General features: G+C 36.7%; 1 protein-coding gene across 1 annotated transcript in view; it reads right to left on the bottom strand.

Annotated features, from left to right (window-relative positions):
• Positions 1 to 21046, bottom strand: part of LOC128016910 (integrin alpha-11) — a 47212-nt gene extending 26166 nt beyond the window's left edge. Inside the window, exons 1-6 of the mRNA XM_052601864.1 lie at positions 20895 to 21046; positions 14282 to 14393; positions 1682 to 1794; positions 791 to 882; positions 472 to 586; positions 27 to 154 (exon numbers count right to left, since the gene is read on the bottom strand). Coding sequence (XP_052457824.1) covers positions 27 to 154; positions 472 to 586; positions 791 to 882; positions 1682 to 1794; positions 14282 to 14393; positions 20895 to 20946 — 612 coding nt within the window. The 5' untranslated portion in view covers positions 20947 to 21046. The remainder of the gene's footprint in view (positions 1 to 26; positions 155 to 471; positions 587 to 790; positions 883 to 1681; positions 1795 to 14281; positions 14394 to 20894) is intronic.
• Between the last annotated feature and the right edge of the window lie 1041 nt (positions 21047 to 22087).

Below are 22087 nucleotides of genomic sequence, written 5' to 3'. Positions count from 1 at the left end.
CCCATTGTTCAAAAAGTCTAAAACACCTGAATCTGTCCAGGTCCAACATAGAATTTCCGCAGGATGTTGATAAGGAAGTCTTGAACCTCGTTCCAGGGGTAGATTGAATTTGATCCATCCAGGACTATCACTATGTCCATGTACGTCTCACACCCTAAAAGGGAAATTAGATGTTTTTGATGTCTTTGGCATCAGCAAAAGCAAAAGCAAACTTTAGTGATTCTTTCGTCAAAAAGAAGAAGAAAAAAGATTAAACAACTCAGCTCTTTATAAGCAGTCAAGATCATTTTCTTTTTAAGAAGAACATTAATTTCACAAATATATTGCCTATGGCAGATCTAGAAACAGTCATGGCCAAATTCAGCATAAAAATAAACTCCATGGTTAAGGCAGAAAGTAGAAACATATCACCAAAATTTCACTGCAAAAATTACCCTAGTTAAATGGAAGGTGCAGGAATATTGTGCTTACTTTGGAAGGCAGGAGCGATAGAACGGGAAAATTTAAAGCTGGCATTGACTCTGGAGCAAATTCCAGTACTGTAGTATGAGCTGCCACATTCGTACGACCAAAGGGGACCACAAGCCTGTGAATTATCACAAAGGCTATTAAGTGCACCATTAATAAATACATTGACTGACATAAAGATCATGGGCTCATTCTAAATAATTATAATTCCATAGCGTTTCATAGGGAAAGGATGATGAACACTTAACTATATTAGTGTTGCAGTCTGATTAAATGCCAGATAACACTGAATATGTATTATAACCAGATATCCAAAGCTTACCACAAAGCTGTTGTCATTAGGGTTGGACGAAAGAGTCATTCCAAGTCTCATTTTATCCTTTCGTTCAGAGACATTTGTCAGTGATATCCTTCCTTAAGAAAAAAAATTAACAAATGTTGCAAATGAGTGCTAAAAAATCTGACCACAGACCATATGTGGCACATGTACTTTACACAAAGACTTCCTCTAACCATAAAAAATAATTTACGTTACGTAAATGTTGATCCTGTCTAGACATTCCTGAATTTAATGTGCAATGTGCATCTCTTTATGTGTGTGCATCTACAGTACAGACCAAAAGTTTGGACACACCTTCTCATTCAAAGAGTTTTCTTTATTTTCATGACTATGAAAATTGTCGAGTCACACTGAAGGCATCAAGGGCTATTTGACCAAGAAGAAGAGTGATGGGGTGCTGCGCCAGATGACCTGGCCTCCACAGTCACCGGACCTGAACCCAATTGAGATGGTTTAGGGGTGAGCTGGACCGCAGACAGAAGGCAAAAGGACCAACAAGTGCTAAGCATCTCTCGGGGAACTCCTTCAAGACTGTTGGAAGACCATTTCAGGTGACTACCTCTTGAAGCTCATCAAGAGAATGCCAAGAGTGTACAAAGCAGTAATCAAAGCAAAAGATGGCTACTTTGAAGAACCTAGAATATGACATATTTTCAGTTGTTTCACACTTTTTGTTATGTATGTAATTCCATATATAATTCCACATGTGTTAATTCAAAGTTTTGATGCCTTCAGTGTGAATCTACAATTTTCATAGTCATGAAAATAAAGAAAACTCTTTGAATGAGAAGGTGTGTCAAAACTTTTGGTCTGTACTGTATATGTACTGTATACACTTATAAGACAAAAGTGTGAAAATGAACTCTGCAGTACCAAGATTAAGTTTAGTGCAGCTGGGTCCTCCAGATCTTCTGCTTAAGGGACATTTATACACGTCCCCTGTCTGATGCTGTCCATTTGTTTCCAGTGGGGCTCCTACCAGTAACCTAGAAACATCCACAATCCAAACATTAAAATATTACTTTTGACACATAAATATTACTTTTGACACACTACAATATTCATCTAACAAAAACGTCTGAAGAAACACACAAGCAGGTGTGTGATCCATTTCCTTATAAATAATACAGCCAGAAGACTGTTGATTTAAGCTCCCTCTGAAAACAGGGACGTTTAAAAGGAGGTTAGAGGAATTAAGTGAATCAATGAGAGATGACAGGTGAGTGGAATCTACTGGCAAAGGAATGTTTAAACAGGTTTAGACTGAATGTTGATGTCTGAGGTAAAGTAAAGTATCGATGGGAGCACGCAGGGCGGTTTGGTATGTGAGACTCTACTGATATCTGTTTGTGTGTGTGTTGAAATATGTACCCTATGACCCTGACTGACTAAACGCATCGCTCCATTAATGCTGGCATGCTTTACATGTAATGCTGCTCCTCTAGAGAGCAATCAGGGACACACACATCACTCAGATGCAGTAGCAGTAGCACTGTAGGGAGCAGTACACACTTTTCATTGCTCTCGGAACCATGAAGCTTTTAAAAGCGAAGGCCGTCACTTTCATTAAGTAGCTGCAAAGGGATCATTTTACTAGTCAGATCACTGGAATACTACACATCCTTAAACACAGCAAGATGTGTTCTTTCAATTGTTTATGCAAGAGAGGCAGAATTCTTTCATGCTGATAGTGGTCTCAAGGGAGAGAGAAAACTAGCTTGACTTCGCATTTACATGCCTGTGCCAGGTCAGGATGGGCTCTTAAATGTCATTCAGAACCTCATAATTAGTTTATGGTGAGGTGGTACCATTAAATAGACTGGCAGGCATAAGGCAGTATCTTTGCATTGGGGTCAGAAAGTGACAGTAAAGCTAATCTAATAAATAATCATGGGATACAAAAGTCCATTTTTTGCAAAAGAGCTATTTTATGATCCTCAAGTTATTTGTCTGCCTTTTAAAGAGTTGCTCTCATGCAAAATGCTACATTTTCTGGAGAGCAGCATCAATTAAACACACACACACACACACACACACACACACACACACACACACAAACAAAAAAAGATTTTGAAATATAAGTCTGGTGTGTGTGTATATATATATACACTATTCATATTTTTCACACATTGCATATTTACCCATAATTAAATACAAAGGAAACACGTGTTTGCATGTACATACTGTAAATTACAGCCTGTCTATTATGTCCTCATTACCTTATTTCATCTTGCACTTTTTTCATTTTTGTGCTGTTTGTTGTCTTTACATACCACTGCATTGTGTGTTGTTACAGTACATGTGTAAATACATTTAGTTACATTTTATAGTTAGATTACTTCTTTAATAGGTTAGCTAAAGTTTATATATGTTTAAATATATAACACCATGGTCCTGTGAAGCATGACATTTCTTTCCACATAAAGTGAATGACATTAAAGCTCACTTGATACATACTTGAAACGGGTCTACATGGAAATATAAGTCTGGTTTTATAATTTAAGAAGTAGATCATATTCATCGTATTTGATGATCCTTGGCATAGTTTGAAAATGCCTCTTTATTCTGTATTATACATGAAAGATTCACATAACAAAGGCACCATTACATCCTTCCACAATGGAAACAGTTTGAAACACTGCATCTCACACACGCCAATAATCACCACGTCTAAAGCTGCTTCTGACAGGTGATAAAGGTTAATGCTTTAAACAGGAGCAATACCCACTCAGGGGCAGAGCGATTCAGAGAGTGATATCTGACACTAGTTTATTGCAGATCCAGACCTCCATGAGTGTTCTGCCATAGGCCAGGGGTCAACATCATGGGCCCCTCGAGAAAATATTTCTCTGTTTGGCAAGCTTCAGTAGTGAAGAATTCCAAAAAAATCTGGATCCAGCTTCCCAAACAAATGGATTTTACCCCTTACAGTTAAAATATAATTATAGGACACCCACAGGCTATTTACAGTGGAATTAAGGAATTAAGTAGAACAAGAAGGACTGCACATGTCCTACTGCTCAGCCTGACTTCAGTCAGTACAATCAAATAAACAAAATCAGTTTATCACTCTTCATATGTAAATTTGATATTGCTGTGATATAATGGTATTTGGATAAACAACCCCTCTAAGTTTGACACTGGTCTAAAATGAGCATGAAATAAGCCTATACATTAAAACTCAAAAAGTTGAAAAGTTCAACTAAACATCTTCAAATATCTCTGGAAATAGTTTTTCCACAGACTGTGTACATATTTTCACTGCTATTAATACTGTGTATATCACTTGTGTTATAGCTGCCTTTGGCATTATACCATACACTTGAGTTCAGCTCAGGACATGCTTTCCTAAATAAAAAAAAGAAAGAAGGAAGTATGAAAGAGAAATAGAGAGATGAGCATGAAAACGAGGACCTTTGTTGCAGTGATTTAACGGTCTAGTCAAACTTCCAGGGTAATGACACAGTGAACTGTTAAAACAATCAGGCTCAGACTAAGTTCTGTCTTTCTAACTCTCTCTCTGCTATAGGGCTGCAAAAGGCTACTAGCACTGAATGAAACAGCTTCGCTGATACACAACCTATTACATATTCAATCTCCCACAAAATGCTGTACTTGCGGCTCAAGCCCTTTGGAAAAATCTAAGAGGAAAGGGTTCGCCATTAATAGCCAAATGTTTTTCACATTTGGAGAGTGACAAAAGACTTTACTCATGCTACGATGGTGCTGAAGTCTATGAAGTGCCAGTGAATCCACTGATATGGTGTTTCATTACACGATGGGAGAGAAAAGGAAAGATCCACCACAAATGCTCCTTCTTAAATAACTGTGTGTTACTGATTTAAAAGGGCATGTCAAAGAAGAAGTCATGGCCTAGTGGTAAGAGAGTTTGACTCCTAACCCTAGGGTTGTGGGTTCGAATCTCGGGCCGGCAATACCATGACTTATGTGCCCTTGAGCAAGGCACTGAACCCCCAACTGCTCCCCGGGTGCCGCAGCATAAAAGGCTGCCCACTGCTCTGGGTGTGTGCTCACTGCTGTGTGTGTGCACTTTGGATGGGTTAAATGCAGAGCATGAATTCTGAGTATGGGTCACCATACTTGGCTGAATGTCACGTCACACAAACATCACAAAAACCTCATCAGACTGACATTGCCATGAAAGGCAACACTTCTAACTATAGCAACTCTCACCCCACATCCTTAAAGCCATAAAACTATTAATGCACATATTGATTTCATCTAATCATTACTGATTTGTTAACAAAGGCATTCATGTACAGATTAATTTTCCTAGTCCAGCTTGAGCTTGTGAGCAGTCTTTCAGCCGAGTTTGAGAATAGAGATGAAGAACGCTTCAACCCTCCTGCTGCTTGAGGAATTCATAGGTCACAGGCCAGTCTAAAGTCAAAACTCAGCAAGGATTTCAAACTGCAACCCTTCAAAAGTAAACAGACTGAGCATATGTGTCCGTGTTTGTCTGTATGTCCACATTTACAAATAGTATATTCATCAAAGAACATTGAAAATGTATCATGTTTTCCACAGAATATTAAGCAGCACAACTGTTTTTAATCAAATCAAAGTATGATTTCTGAAAAATCAAGTGACACTAAAGACTGGAGTAATGTCTTTAGAAAATAAAATAAAAACTTTGGGGTTGTGATAGTGTATAGAGGAAGGATTTCAATTTAAAACATAAAAAAATATAAACACATGTAAAACACACACTTTTCAATAACAGTCACAAACGCATATTATTCATACTGCAAAGAGCTCTAAAAGATAAATGGAATAGTTAAAATAAACCCATGAACATTTTCTGTGCCCCAAAACTCCCACATGCTCCCTATGAGTTTTGCAATGAATTATTTATGAAGTTTGATCTGCTTTTGTCATCATCACAGAGCTGAAGGGTTTCAATTTCTCTATGTGATGCAAGTTAGTGTGTTTGGCTCACTCTCTGTGACATATGTAAATGTAAAAAATATATATATATTTCTGATTTAAAATAAAATTGAACATGCTTGTTTAGTGGTTTCTAGCCTGTAATTTTGTATCTGCTACATGTTAGCAACTTTTGAGATTGTCCCAATATACAGTATGCAGGGCAATCCCTGTGTTTTGTAACATGTATAATGAACATGTTCTGTTCCTCAATCCTGGCGTACTGACCTGAAATAAAATGCATATGTTAGCATAATGTTTCTACTCAGAGAAAAATATGAGAGAATGACGACTACATACTTCCTTCCACAGCAATAACCACAGGTGAGTTGCCAGCCCTTTTCCCCCATTTTCCAACATGACTAAACCCCTTCTGTGCCTCTGAAACACCTCTTTCCACTGCATGCTGCAGTGATAGGACCCTTACTGCCCCCCAGAGAAAGAAAGAAAGAAAAAAAGAAAGAAAGTAGAGTTTGGAATAGCAGACAATAACATACCATTTTAGCAGTGGAGTCATGATTTTATCATTCATGTAATGATTGTTCTATTTATATAAAACACCCTTTCAGCTGGTTGATTGGATTTTGAGATATGATATTTGAGAACATGTGATATGATGATCTTAGTTTTTGAATAAAAAAAACATTATTTGTGGATAATTTTGGCAATGTTCACTCAATGTTTCATTCAATTACTTAACCACATTTAAATGACCGTTTTGGTTTTTGGCTAAATAAAGCCTTAAATTTCAATTTTCTGTAAAAATAAATAAATATATATATTTTTTAATATTTAAATATGATATTATATTACATATATGATATGATATGATACATTATTGCATTGCCTTGCATTGAATTGCTTACTCATTAAGCGCTTTTTTTCCCTTTTTTTGGAAGAGTAAATTATGCAGAAGTGGAAGCGAGTCCCCTTCATCACAAGGCAAGAAGTCTGTGGCCCACAGACCCCAGTGGTGGACGAAGTACACAAATCAAGTACTTGAGTAAAAGTACAGATACATATGGTAAAATATTACTCCAGTAAAAGTAAAAGTACTCCTTTTTCAATCTTACTCAAGTGAAAGTACAAAAGTACTCAATTTTTTATGTACTTAAGTAAAAAAGTACGGCAAGATAGATGTTTGCAATTTTATATAGGCTACTTAATTTAATTTTATATTAGCACATTTTTTTTTATAATCCTACTGCTCAAAATACTTTGGATTTTTTTCCAAAATAACCACTATATGGAGTCAAGATATTTTTGTTGTTGATATGGACTACGCTAATTAGAGTAATGTTCACTGTGAAGCTTACACTGTGATGTACCTGAGAGTAAACAGAGATGACCATCTGATTTTCACCAGTAAGAACAAAGTATTTTAAAGTTAGTTGTTTTACAGAACATCAAAGTTACAGTACAGACCAAAAGTTTGGGCACATCTTCTCATTCAAAGAGTTTCCTTTATTTTCATGACTATGAAAATTGTAGAGTCACACTGAAGGCATCAAGGGCTATTTGACCAAGAAGGAGAGTGATGGGGTGCTGCGCCAGATGAACTGGCCTCCACAGTCACCGGACCTGAACCCAATCGAGATGGTTTAGGGGTGAGCTGGACCGCAGACAGAAGGCAAAAGGGCCAACAAGTGCTAAGCATCTCTCGGGGAACTCCTTCAAGACTGTTGAAGACCATTTCAGGTGACTACCTCTTGAAGCTCATCAAGAGAATGCCAAGAGTGTGCAAAGCAGTAATCAAAGCAAAAGGTGGATACTTTGAAGAACCTAGAATATGACATATTTTCAGCTTCACACTTTTTTTGCTATGTATATAATTCCATATATAATTCCACATGTGTTAATTCATAGTTTTGATGCCTTCAGTGTGAATCTACTATTTTCATAGTCATGAAAATAAAGAAAACTCTTTGAATGAGAAGGTGTGTCCAAACTTTTGGTCTGTACTGTATATATGACATGATAATAAGGCCTGAAGTTAGGAAGAACATTTTAAGGAAAAAAATAATAAAACAAATTTCATAATGATTTTTTCCTTCTCAAATCTTGTCTGTGGTTTAAAAACACCCTTAGCCAAATGGGGTGCATCTCTTCCCACTGATAATTACTGTAGTTACCATGTTCTGAACATCACATCATTTCTTTTCTAACCAGATGTAATCTACATATTTAGCTAGACAGTTAGCATCAGCTAACAATATTTACTTATTTTCAGTACGATGAACATTCATGTCTGTCTACTCGTCTAGTTAATCCAAACAATATACGTTACATATGTATAACGTTACTGTAGATAAACAATATAAAAACAGACGTAACATAGGACATTTTAATAAAACTGTTAACATTACGGCAGCGGTGAATTTGAACGTGCATGAGTTATTGTATTTAATCTGTGTTATTTTATGGGGGGGGGTTTTGTTGTTGTTGTTTTTTTTACCTAAAATTGATGTGTCTGCATCGTCTGCACTCGAGCATTTCAGTGGGCTCAAATAGATCACTCTTTACAACGGATTTAGTTCCCAAACAACTGACAGTTTTGACCTAAATATGATTTTCAGTTACAATAATTAATCCAAAATTTCGACATAACTTACTTTTAGCAACATCAGACGCACGCGCGCTCACAAGATCTCCCGGTTCTTACTGACTCGCACTAAACGGTTCATTTGAATCAGTGAGTGGTCGACTCCAGAACAGCTGCAATCGGATCATTCTAATTCGTAAACGAATCGTTTGATGTGATTCGCGATCCGATTTAAAAGTTTATTTTGAAAAGACTCAGTTCGTTCATGATGAATCAGACACCGCTTCTGCGTGTCGGAGCACGTGATATATTATAGGGAGTAACGATATGTTTTATGAAATGTAGTGAAGTAAAAAGTACGATTTTATTCTTTGGAATGTAGTGAAGTAAAAGTAAAAGTTGCTCAAAATAAAACTACTCCAGTAAAGTACAGATACTTGAAAAATGTACTTAAGTACAGTAACGAAGTAAAGCTACTCCGTTACTGTCCACCACTGACAGACCCTCAGTCCTAGTATTTCAAAACATTTGAGGGCCAGTGACTATGATTCAACCCTCAGAGACAAGTCTCTTCAAGAGTTTGAACTGTCAGAGTGAATGTATTGTGTGTTATCAGCACTGAAAGGCTTCGGGGGTGTGAGCAAGGTGGGAAACAGCTAGATTCCATAAATTTCTTGAACTAAACATTCTGCTCTGAGGATTTGCCTTTGCTAATCAATACATTTCCCAAGTCAAACTATACGAGAGAACCAGTACACACATGCACAAGTAAATAGCCAGCAGTGTCCAAAATGTTTCCACTGTTCAAACGATCTAAGGACGACTTAGTGCATAAAGGTGATAAGCTACTGTCTATAGCCAATTCCTGCACAACCTTTTTCTTCTCCTACTGCCTAGAGTCATGCCAGCATAAACACAACACATTCTCCCAATGCTCTGTCTCGCTATCACATACACATAAACAGATTTCCCTTTCAACTATTTGAAGCATTAGCATACTGCTGTTGAAAATAAATCTGTATAGTGAATCTGTATTTTTCAAACAATATCTCTTGGTTGTATGTGTAGATTATAGGTCCGTGTATCTTTTGGTCATTCGATTTTCTATTTAAAAATAAATAAAGATAAATGAGAAACGATTTGATTTTCGTTTTTTTGTTTTGTTTAAGAAACGGAAAACGAAAATTTAGCTGGATTTTTCGTATTTTTGTTTGTGGGTAAAAAAATCAGATTATGCTTTAATATTTGTTTGAATGTGTGGGCGGCGCTGAAACGCCCCTTTCATCCCTTCTGTACTGCACCGACAAGCGGCAACCACGAGCTCAGTTCATTTTCACCAGGAGAGAAGCGGCAGACGGCAGAGTTTATTAATCCTGCCAATTCTTTGCTAGTGGTGCTTGCAAGATAAAATAATAATAATAATAATAATAATAATAATAATAATAATAATAATAATAATAATAATAATAATAATAATAATTAATTAAATTAATAATAAAATAAAAAAATAATATTATATTTTTTCCGGCTGCTGCAGTTATTGACAAAGCAGACTTGACAACTTTATTCATAAAACACCATTTGCATTTTACTTTAGCCTGTGATCTACAACGACATGGAATAAAATATAGGCCTACTACAAATTTTTTGCCTACTTATTTTATTCTAGGCCATTCATAAAAAAAAAATTAAATGGGAAAAATCCAACCCCACATTTATAATAAAATTTATATTAATATAAGTTAAGTTTTCCCCATAATTAGTCTATTTTAAATGTTTTAATTATAGGCTATAGGCTACTTAGAATTATGAACTGAATTCACGAATTCTGTAGATGACTGTATGAATATAGTGACGGTGTGACATCGTTACAGATAATGAGTTCAGACGGGAAACACTGCACCTCTCGTTGGTTTCATTGAATTTCATAGGCCTAAATATAAAATTATTATTATTATTCTTCTATTTAAATGGCTTATTTTAAAAGTAGACGTGTCCAGCAAGACATGGTTCGTCTGATGCATGAGCCTGGTTCATTTCTGACGTTTCAGAAAGAAGTTAATGTAGACCGAGATTGCAGAAAGCAAATCCTGTTGAGTTTTCATGTTATTTAGGGTGTCTTACGACCCAAACTGATGGAGCTGAAGCTCTTTCCTCTTGTTATCGGGATGGAAGCTGTGGATCGGGATCCGCCGATCGGAGAAGTGCAGCAGACTACACTCTACAAGATAAAGTTTCAGTTGCTGTTTGTATAGCAAATGAAAACATGTTAGGCTGTGAGGTTTTTCTTAAATAGGCATAGAATAAAATTAGTAGGCAAAAAATCTGCACATATTTGTCATTGTAGATCTTACAGTAAAATTCAAATGTCATTGAATAAATTAATTTCTGTTTGGTCAAAAAAAAAAAAAAAAAAAAAAAAAAAAAAAAAATATATATATATATATATATATATAAATATATATATATATATATAAAAAGCTTGCAAGCACCACTAGCAAAGAATTGGCAGGATTAATAAACTCTGCCGTCTGCCGCTTCTCTCCTGGTGAAAATGAACTGAGCTCGTGGTTGCCGCTTGTCTGTGCGGTACAGAAGGGATGAAAGGGGCGTTTCAGCGCCGCCCACACATTCAAACAAATATTAAAGCATAATCTGATTTTTTACCCACAAACAAAAATACGAAAAATCCAGCTAAATTTTTGTTTTTTCGTTTCTTTAACAAAACGAAAAAACGAAAATCAAATCGTTTCTCATTTATCTTTATTTATTTTTAAATAGAAAATCGAATGATCAAAAGATACACGGACCATTATAGTCTGTTTGTATTTGTTGATGTGCGTGTCTTTGAGTCTGGCATTGTGAATTTTGTGTAAGTACACACTCACAACACACATCTCCCAAACAAAACTTGAATATGATGAAATAAGAATGACATTCAATAGCCAACCCAGAAGCACATGCCACACTGAAAATTTCCTTTGGCCTATTAATGGTTTCCAGATGCTGTTTGAATGGGGCAGAGACAGAAAAGGGGTCTATTTGGCAGCTGCTCACTTCAGAAAGTCTTTGTTGTTATCACCCAACATCAGTCCAGCTAAACTGACAACACACTCACAGCTAAACTACAGACAGAGCCATTTAGCCGTTATCTAGGGAATGTGAGATAGAATATAACATTATATATAAGGTGCAATGAGTGAAAAAAAAAAGAATAGAAGGAGATATCTTGCATGCTTGCTTGTATCTAGTGGTTGAAAGAGTACAAAGAAATTGTAATTAAGTAAAAGTATTGCTACTTAAAGGGATAGTTCACCCAAAAATGAAAATTATGTCATTAATGACTCACCCTCATGTTGTTCCAAACCCGTGAGACCGCCATTCATCTTCAGAACACAGTTTAAGATATTTTAAATTTAGTCCGCGAGCTCTCTGAGCCTCCATTGAAACTCTGTGTATGGTATACTGCCCATGTCCAGAAAGGTAAGAAAAACATCTTCAAAGTAGTCCATGTGACATCAGAGGGTCCGTTACAATTTCTTTGAAGCATCAAAAATAAATTTTGTCCAAAAAAAGCAACAACTACGACTTTTTTCAGCATTGTCTTCTCTTCCGTGTCTGTGTGAGAGAGTTCAAAACAAAGCAGTGTAGTGATATCCGGTTCGCGAATTAATCATTCGATGTAACCGGATCTTCTTGAACCAGTTCATAAAATCGAACTGAATCATTTGAAACGGTTTGCATCTCCAATACGCATTAATCTACAAATTACTTAAGCTGTTAACTTTTTTAATGTGGCTGACACTCAGTCTGAGTTCAAACAAACCAATATCTCAGAGTAATTCATTTACTCAAACAGTACACTGACTGAACTGCTGTGAAAAGAGAACTGAAGATGAACACCGAGCCGAACCAGATAAGGAACAACAGATTGACTCGTATTTTCGATGCTTAAAAAAATTCTAACCGACCCTCTGATGTCACATGTACTACTTCTAATGATGTTTTTCTTACCTTTCTGGACAAGGACGGTACATACATTTTCAATGGAGGGACAGAAAGCTCTCGGACTAAATCTAAAATATAACCCTAACACACGTGCTTTAATGTCTGTTTCAAAAGTGAGACCAAGGAAATCCCTATGGATTATATGGACAAAAGCATCAGGTATCACTACAGCTGAATAACATGCAGATTGAAATGCTTTGACTGATGAAATGTGAAAGACAATAAACACCATTGTAGTGCAAACGCTAACTGACAAGACTTGTATCACAGTAAACCCTGTGATAGGAAGCAAGATTGAACCATAGAAGCAATGCACACGGTGTAGGGATCATATTGATCAGAACACAGTTCTTTCATGTAGCTCACTTCTAACAAGTTAGTAATCTGAACCAGGGGTGTTAACTTAGCGAGAATGTGTGTGCGAGGACTTGAATTGGGAACCACTGGGCTACATCATGTGTCATTCACCAGCGAGAAAACTTTAAAAGTACTACAATACCAGGAAGGAAGCCCGGATTATTGATGTTTGTCTCCCTTTCTCACTCTGTCTGCACAGCGTTCGTGAATGCGCTGATGACGTATCCTGTCTGCGTGAACAGGGAAACAGCCCGAGTCTTGAGAGGATCAAGAAATGAAAGCATGCATCCTTCAGGTATATTGCCATGAACCAATCTTGGTTCCAAATGCACCGCAATTGCTGTATTCCCTCGCTGGACCACTGTCAAGGGTGGTGAGAGTGAAGGAACTAGTGCATTGTGTTAGGTGAGTTTTACGATTTCATCAGCTCTTCAGGCACTTCTGGGAAGAAAGGAACTGCGGTGGAGCATTGCTGAGTCTCACGCTCTGTCTCCAAGAATGCTCAGGACAGGGTGGAAGTATCCACTAAAGTTTGATGCTCTCTGCTGTCCGGGTAAGCAAGACATCTCAATGTCATGCCCAGACCAACACACAGTACCCGGAAGTGCCAGTTTAATTGAGTCATCCACTTCCAATTGGTCAGACCCCACCCTCCAAGAGGTGAATGCAGTGATGCCAATCCCAGAGAGATGCTGCATTGGCTCCGAAGAACAGAAGGAGTGAGCAAATGCCACTCTGACCTATTTATACCCGGATGTCCGGATCGTAGCCAGGTATGCACATTTTCCTCACCAATTTAATTAGATTTTCTCAGTGATGTCAGAGGTGTCTGGGCTTCCATTTGTGACCCCTAGTGTTGGATCTTCAACACAATGCTGAAGTGACTAACTGAAAAGGAATACTTGTTTTTTGCCAGCATACTTATTATTTCACACACACAGAGATATAGACCTCTGGGCAGGGTTTCAGGTGAGCTGTGGCCAAGCAGAGTTACTGAGATGCCAAATTGGAATCAAACTGCCAAAGCAAAGCGAGATGATGATATCACAGTGATGGACAAGAAATATTAAACTCCTTCCAATTCTCATAAGACCGTAAAAGCATCATAGGTGGATTTTCCTTTTACAAGAGGTCTAAATTTACTTGTGATGAAAACCTTATAAATCACTGAGGCAATGAGATCTACTGTTGATTTGGGAGATGAAATGAAAAACAAATGCACTATTTTCTTGGACATCTTCCTGAATTACAATTCCTTCATTTCAAGACCTGGACACACATAAACACTTTTATGATTTTAAATTCAACCAAAGTGCTTTTGACATCTTACAAAGGTGTGAAAGCACAGGAAGCATGATTTTCTGCTTCACTTTAAAGAGGGTTTTAAAGTCTTAAATGGATAGTTCACCCAAAAATAAAAAATCATGTATTTGCCAATGTTATTTTAACGCTTTAGATTTTCTTTCTTTTGTAGAACATACTTTTTTTCCATACATTGGAAGTCAGTGATCACATTTTAAAAATATATCTTCTTAAGATAAGAAGGTAGAATATGCCTTTAGGGGGAATAGTTTAGGGGATGAAGAGGCACAGATAAAGAACTAAGAAGTGCTGCTTACCACTTCTGTCCCCCAGCCATGTGTTGTTGGACTGTGTAGCCAAACTGTGTCTGCCTGGGGCCCTTAATGATCCGATGATTTCTGGTGTCAATGTTGAAACAATCATGGAACCCTGTAAACAGACAATTCAAATATGAACCATTCACAGCATGCTTGGAGTTATGACTACATTTACTGGCAATAGATTCTACAAGCTAAGGAGCTCCAGCAATAACCCAAAACTAAGCAACATTTAATTATGGCTAAACTGACTTTCTGCCAGCAAAAAGAGTCCTAAACAGTAGGATGCTTTCATGAACTACACTAGACGTAATCTTTACACAACTAACAGACAAGCAGAAAGCAAATGACAGATAGTTTTTTTTTTGCAATGTTTTAAAAGTTGGTTGTTGTTTGCCAGGGCAAACACAATAATTATTTTGTCAAAACTGAGTTATAACAGTGAATCTGGTCTCAGAGACTAAGATCTGTCTTGTGTTTTGGCTTAGACCAAATATGCACAGACTCATGGAAAATTTATGGAGTGTGAAAATGTATATCAAAAAATAAAAATAATAAATAAATAAAAACAATTTAAAGAATTGTATTTATTTATTTTTTGGACAGAGTTACACTCCATTTTCTCTGAATCAGTTAAAGGGATGGTTGATCAGCTTTGTTCAAAGGCTTGATTGTGCAGTGTAACATGGACATCCTTCAAAATATCTTCTTTTGTGTTCTACATAAGAAAGAACTAAAGTCAAACAGGTTTGGAATGACATGAGAATGAGTGCATAACAGAAGTTTCAGTTCTTGGTCAACTAAACCTTTAAATATTTATAGAAAGACTTAAGCAAAAAAATTTAAATAATTGTGTTTTTATTGATTTGGCAAATTTTTTTACATCAGATGCACAGTGCAAAGATGGCCTTCTCATGTTAGAACATCATATTATGGCAACCCCATATCATTAAGATCAGTATTCAGAAGCATCTTAAAAAAAATAGCTCTAAAGCAGGTGCTGAACTGAGAAATATATAAGAGCTTTTAACCACGAGTAAACACAATGGTTAATTCATCTGAGAATTACACTGAATTACACCGTTAATCTCCTCTCTGAACTCTGAACGGCAGCATATGGATCTCATATCCTTGCACACCTGGAAACCAATGAATAGGAATGTATACATTTCACCAAAAAAAAAAAAAAAAGGCAAAGATGCAGAAAACATACAATGGGATTTGATAAAAGGCCTGATTCTCTTTGGTCACCCCAGGTCTCATTGCCTCCACTTTGGCCTCTGTACCATTGAAAAAACACAGGAGAAACATCCATCTCCTCTGGATTCAATTAAAAGACTTTTAAAGAACAGGTCTCAAAAAAAAAAAAAAAATGTGAAAATGAAATTTATTTATGACTGTGCTGATAAATATGTCTGCTTCATGCAAGGTTGCAGTTTCCATTCAGCATTTTATAATATATATTGCAGAGGATTGATTGATGATATGAAGAGATATTCCTCTTAGTAGAAGGGAGAGGAAGAGAAGTGAAGTGCTTTTAGTGTCTTTTCTTTCCCTCACTCTTTTTCTCTTTCCCACGTTCCCTGTCTGTAGACAAAAGAAAGAATGATGACAGGCTACTGTAGTGTTGGGGATGATGTAAAAGCATTTCTGTGCATTAATCAGCTCTGGCACAAGAATGCACAGGGAATAATATGGACCACATGTTTTTCCTAGCCTCATTTTTGGTCAGCACTGTCTATCACAGAAAGTGATGAAGAGGTGTGAGTGATACTGCCAGTGATTGATGTATTATTCTGAGCAGGAGAACTGCATATACCACTGTGAACTGCAATGAAGTATCATATAAAAAGGTTAAGTTTGATCCTGGTTCTCACACACAGACTAAAGGCGATGTTACACAGGGCAACTTTTTGAGCAATGTTGCTGGGAAATATTGATGTCAAATCAACAGGCAATGGTAAAACACAGGGTCTAAAGCAGCAGTTCTCAATTCCAGTCCTCGCGCCTCACTGCTCTGCACATATTGTATGTCTCTCTTTGTTAATACACCTGATTCAGATAATCAGCTCATTAGAAATGAGCTCCGTGCATGAACTGTGTTCCAATCGACACGATCTCTACACAGTGTTTACTGCTCCCTACTCCCTGAGCAGGGGAAATCTGTTGAAGTTTACTTCACTTCGGAACATTCATTCATGGATTTGCATTGCACAAAGTTTGTCTAAACACACGGACAAGTGTGACATCATATACCTCTGTAAATCAATACAATTTAAATTCACATCTCGCACACTTCAATGCACTTTGAATGGAACATAATCGTTCGCTTTGAACTGGAATCATGGCAGAATATCCTGTGATGTCCACTTTGCAGGGCACTTATGTTCGAATAGAACAAACGTCTAAAACAATAAGAGAAACGTACAAAATGTGCAGAGCAGTGGGACGCTGCAAAAAAGGTGCCCTGTATATCATCACATTTATTAAAACTTTTGAACAGTAGTATAAATATTAGCAGCAAAGCTGTTTGTCACCTGCCTCCTGATTTGTTGAAAAGAGAAAAATATCTTTCCTGAAAAAAGAGAGATCAAACACTGAATGAACGGCTTGATAGTTACTAATATGAAACCATATAATACACTTATATCATGGCAACACTAATTGCAAAACTGTCCAGACGTTTTGAACCCCCCCCCCCCAAAAAAAATGATCTCCTACAGTCATTGATCACTTTTTCCAAAGAGCTTCAATACACATCTAAAGCATCCACAGTCTGTAACTGAAACCAAACTGTCCCAGACACCAACTGAGAACAGCTTTATCCTTAAAAAAAGAAGAAGAAGTAAAAAAAGGTTCTAGTTTCCATTTAAAAGTCCTAACGTGGCAGACCCTTTAATATTTTCTGTAATATCAGCAGGTCAAAGAGTGGGTTTCCTGTGTGTGGATTCTTTTGCCAAGATAAATAAACCTCAGCACAGAGGCTGCAAGCGTTGTGCTCTGTGTCCAGGCCAGACCTGCGATGCTTTTGGACTACAATCAAGCTACAGGAGCTACACAACAGTCATACTGACAGAGAAGCACCAGTCTATTAGATTGTCCATGCATCACCAAGACTAACAATTTGCCAGAGCTTGACAGAACCATAGCATAGTGGTCATGCATTTGCTCAGGATTTTTTTAGGAGTTTTTCACAGGGTTGCAGGTTTGAACGTGGCCCTGTTTCTCTCCATTGCCTCGTCATTAAAACACTTACTGAAGTGGAAATGTGTCAATATCTTGTAATGAAAATGCTGCTGTTAAGAGCAAGTACACATAACGTCATCTTCTAGTAAATTACTCTTTAAGTAAAGCTACATGTTTGAAGCTATTACAAATATGTCTTGAAGTGTTTGAACTGTGAAAACTATTATATATATATATATATATATATATATATATATATATATATATATATATATATATATATATATATAGATAGATAGATATATATATATATATATATATATATATATATATATATATATATATATATATCTATATATATATATATAGATATATATATAGATATATATATATTAATTCATTAATTCAGGATGTATAACTTGACAATGGCACAAAATTCAATAAAAAATTCCAGCTACAACAACCTGCAGCTGCAATATATCACAACTAGGGCTGTCAATCGATTAAAAATTTTAATCTAATTAATTTCATACTCTGTGATTAACTAATCTAAATTTATCGCATACATTATTTTTCCTGTGAAAGTATGAAATATTTCAATTCAAATGAATCAATGAATAATAGTGACTTCAAAGTTCAAAAACTCTTTTATTATTATTTTCATTGTTCAAATAATGGCCATAACAATCACAATATGACCCAATATGCTAAGAAAATTAATTTTTTTCACTATACAAACAAGGCATCTTGAAGATGACGTTGGCTTCTGGTATCATGGGACGTGCTAGGTCGTACCTCCGGATTAACGTTAACTCCTGGATGCTTTGCATTGATGTGGTACTTTAGAGCGGACGAACTCCGGTGATATGCAAATTCCTTGCTGCAGACATTGCAGATGACTTTATTTTTATCAACACTTCCATCAGGCCGTCTTTTATAAGTAAATGTTCCATTCAATGATCCAGGCAGCGCCATCGCATTGTCCTTTCCCTCCTTCATTTTACAGTCGAATGGGGGCTAAAACTAATGGATTAATCTGCGTTATTTTTTTTACATGTTATTTTTTCTCAGATTAATTAATCGAAATTAATGCGTTATTTTGAGAGCCCTAATTACAACAGACCTCTTAAAAACACTCCATGCCGCATGCTCGGACTCTGAAATCGCAATCAGGTTAACTGGGGTCATGATCAAAATCAAAACACATCTGAGCTAGTGCTAGACCATATCTAGGGCATATTACCACAAACCATCCATCAAAATCTAATTCATTATCCAAAGCCACATCAATGCCACCAAAAAAAAACTACCAATACTAGTTCATTACCAAGGCCTTAGTCAGATATGAAGCTGTGTACAAGCCCACATGTGACAGACATCACACTCTAAACATCTGCTATCCCCTCAGTCATCTCTCCCCTCCTTCATAGATATTTACATGAGGTACAGCCCTGAGGCTAATGAGCCTCACTGCCCACTGGCGGGGATTATGGGCCAGCAGGTTGGCTTTTAATAAACTGCACATGCCAAAAATGCATCTTTCAAAAAATTTCTTTGAAATGCTCTTCTGATTAAGATCTCATGGGCTTAATGCTTTTACTGTACGTATATGCTGCAACTCATGGACTGATGTGCATACTGTTACAGTCACAGATCAATTTTTATGCTGACTTTGCAACTGTGAGCTCTGTGGTCTGGAAGGCTCATTGAAGGGTTGCTGAGAGAAGGCTAGCAGGAGATGAGCCTGGCGACCTACGACTGGGTTTGTGGCCAAAGTAAACTATCCGTGAGGCACATGGCATCAGCAGACAGATATACACCACAGTCAGGCATTACTCACTAGCTCTGGAGTTCCTCACCCACAAAAAAATAACCTTATTCTATAATTATTATTTCCAAAGAAGTATTAGGTCGAAGCATCTGAGATCTCAATATATATATTTTGTATCTTTAATCACAATGTAAATCAGCTACTACTAAGAGCTAGGGCCAGATAACCATTTGTGCCTTCAAAACTTCAAAATGTCACTTAAATCAATGCGTTAATTGAGATTTATTTGTAATTGTGAAAACTGCTAATAGTTTCTGAGTGGAAAATGTTTCTAAACCATTTTTTATTTAATTTTTTTGGTATTGTTTGTTATACCTAGAAATTGGACCAGTCTGACACTTTTACTTATCGCTTGTACCACAAAAGTATGTATGTACTTTGACTGTTGAACACATAACCATAAGTATTCACACTTGAGTGAATTACCTCAAGAAATGCTGAGAAACATCTGGATTAACCAACCAGTTCCATATTGACTGACAAAAAGTCAGAATTCTATTCAAACATAAAATTGTTCAGTTAACTGGATGACAGGGTGAACAGCTGAAATTTCCTGCAGTTTTGACATTATTCCATTGCAACAATTATCATGAATTCGCCCATCACTTGCAGTGAGCCCCAGTGTATTTAAATGTGGGTCAGTTTAAGAGGGTCACCTGTTCAGATGAGTGTCTGATACAGGCCACATTTAAAAGGTCATAAAGAAAATCTAATATAAAAGGACGTTCTAGATGCAGGCCACATTTAATTCGACCAGATGCAGGTTGAAATGAGTACAACAAACAGTAGCATTACAGTATTGTACTAGTATGATGTTTACATTACTGGATTTGACTAAAGCTGGCCTGGTTCACAGCTGGCTGGCAGCTGGTCAAGATGAGCAACACACAAAACATAAAAAAGCATGTTTACACATACCAACACAAATGTTCTTTATGTCTCTCTTACACATTAGCCATTCAATAATACTATATTTCCATCAGAAATTCTGTATTCAGTTCCTCCTCTTTTAGCTTTTTTTTGTTTTGTTTTAATCAAATTACAATATATATTCTCATTGTCAATTTCTTCATTTTGCAGATGGACAGACAGACAAAATAAAAGATATAAACCATGTCTGGAAAGGACAGAAATACAAGTTTTATTTACATTTTCTGAGGAACCCTTGAACCGTGACAGCAAGAAGTCCTTGAATATGCTGTCAAGATTGTCATTTCACTAGTGAACTTTAATCTGGCTGCTCACCAGATCTTTCCCGGTCACAGAAACCTATGAACTCCCAATTTATTTCTGATAACATTTCCTTTCATTTCAAAGTATGCAAGTGCTAGGGATTGAAATTGGAAATTGAAATTTCACAGCCAATCCAGCATCCCCATCTATAAAGGGAGGTCATTTTAACAGCGTCTGATATTGGAAACCAGACGTGGGAGATGCACAACACTGGGATACAAACTCATTTAAGCAAATCACATCCATGGCACTCTCATCTCAAGTTGCAAAGTATTTTGCAGTTTCAATGGAGCATTCACTTACCACTCTGCCTCTCTTCAATTATTTTAATTGAAAGCAGACAACACACACATACAAACTTACCTGGCATCACGCTCCAAAGAATCCAGAGTAGGTGGGTCCAGTAATACTCCATGTGCGTGTGCGAGAGGGAGATGTGAAAGAGTGTGCGTTAGTATATGTGCGTGTCTGCGTGTGCGTAAGGGTGGAATATCCTGACAGTGCGCTCTCCTGTACACCCGGCTCTGATTGACTCGACTGCTCCTAAAAACACTCTATATCTGAGGCAAGAAGGAGGGGACTGTGGCCAAACTAAAAGGAGGTGCTCATTCAGCCAACAGACAGATCTACTCTCTTTGTCTTTCCCTCTCACTTCCTCCCTCCCTATTTTTGTCTCTTCATCTGTCTATTCATCTATACTTGATTTGGGTCACTCGGTTATGAGCTCATGCATTGTTCCTGAAAATGCTTTAAGTGATGAATCTGGAAATTCAGATTGTAGGGATCACTGTACATCACCTCTGGCAAAAACTGATCTTCTTTAATCTTCTAAATTGCTTAACATTCAGTTTAAACTGCATCCGTTTGGATAGATGCCCTCCATCTTGATTGATTTGTGGTTAACATAGCTGCATGTTACCATATAAAGCCCACTGACAAACTCTCAGCAGAACCTTAAAGCACCATCCAAACCACACTACCCAAGCATGTAATTACTGATTATATCATAACTAATACTGATGTTCTGGCTGCTCTAATAGTGAAATATGGCCCACCTCCATTACAACTTGACCTTGAAAACAGCAAAACCACATTGACTAACTTTTGGTCAAAATGAACATGCAGTGTAAATGTAATCCTGTAAACTACCAAACACATAATATCCTGTTTATTAAATTCATGAGACAATGGCAAGTATCCTATGAACATGTATCCTATGAGCATATTTTATTATGTATTATTAATAATAATCCTATTTTCAGGCATGTTGCAAATACATGCATCTTGTTTGATTAACTGGATCATGGTGTTGATTAAATTAACATCTTTTTTATAATTCAATATTTCATTCAGCATTCAGAATATGAATCCATATATTGTACTTGATCCGGTGTATTTTTTCCAACAATTCTGAAACAGAAAATTCTGAAATTTGAAACTGTACTAACAAATCATTCATATGAGGGAGGAAAATAATTTAGAGTATAATTAAGGCCTAAAAAAGGATTTCCAATCCCCACTGTCTAAGGGCCATATCAATGAAAATATAACATAAC

The sequence above is a fragment of the Carassius gibelio genome, chromosome A7 (assembly GCF_023724105.1).
Source record: "Carassius gibelio isolate Cgi1373 ecotype wild population from Czech Republic chromosome A7, carGib1.2-hapl.c, whole genome shotgun sequence".
NCBI classification, from domain to species: Eukaryota; Metazoa; Chordata; class Actinopteri; order Cypriniformes; family Cyprinidae; genus Carassius; species Carassius gibelio.
The sequence above is the reverse complement of the archived record's forward strand: the minus strand, read 5'-3'. Positions and strand labels throughout refer to the sequence as shown.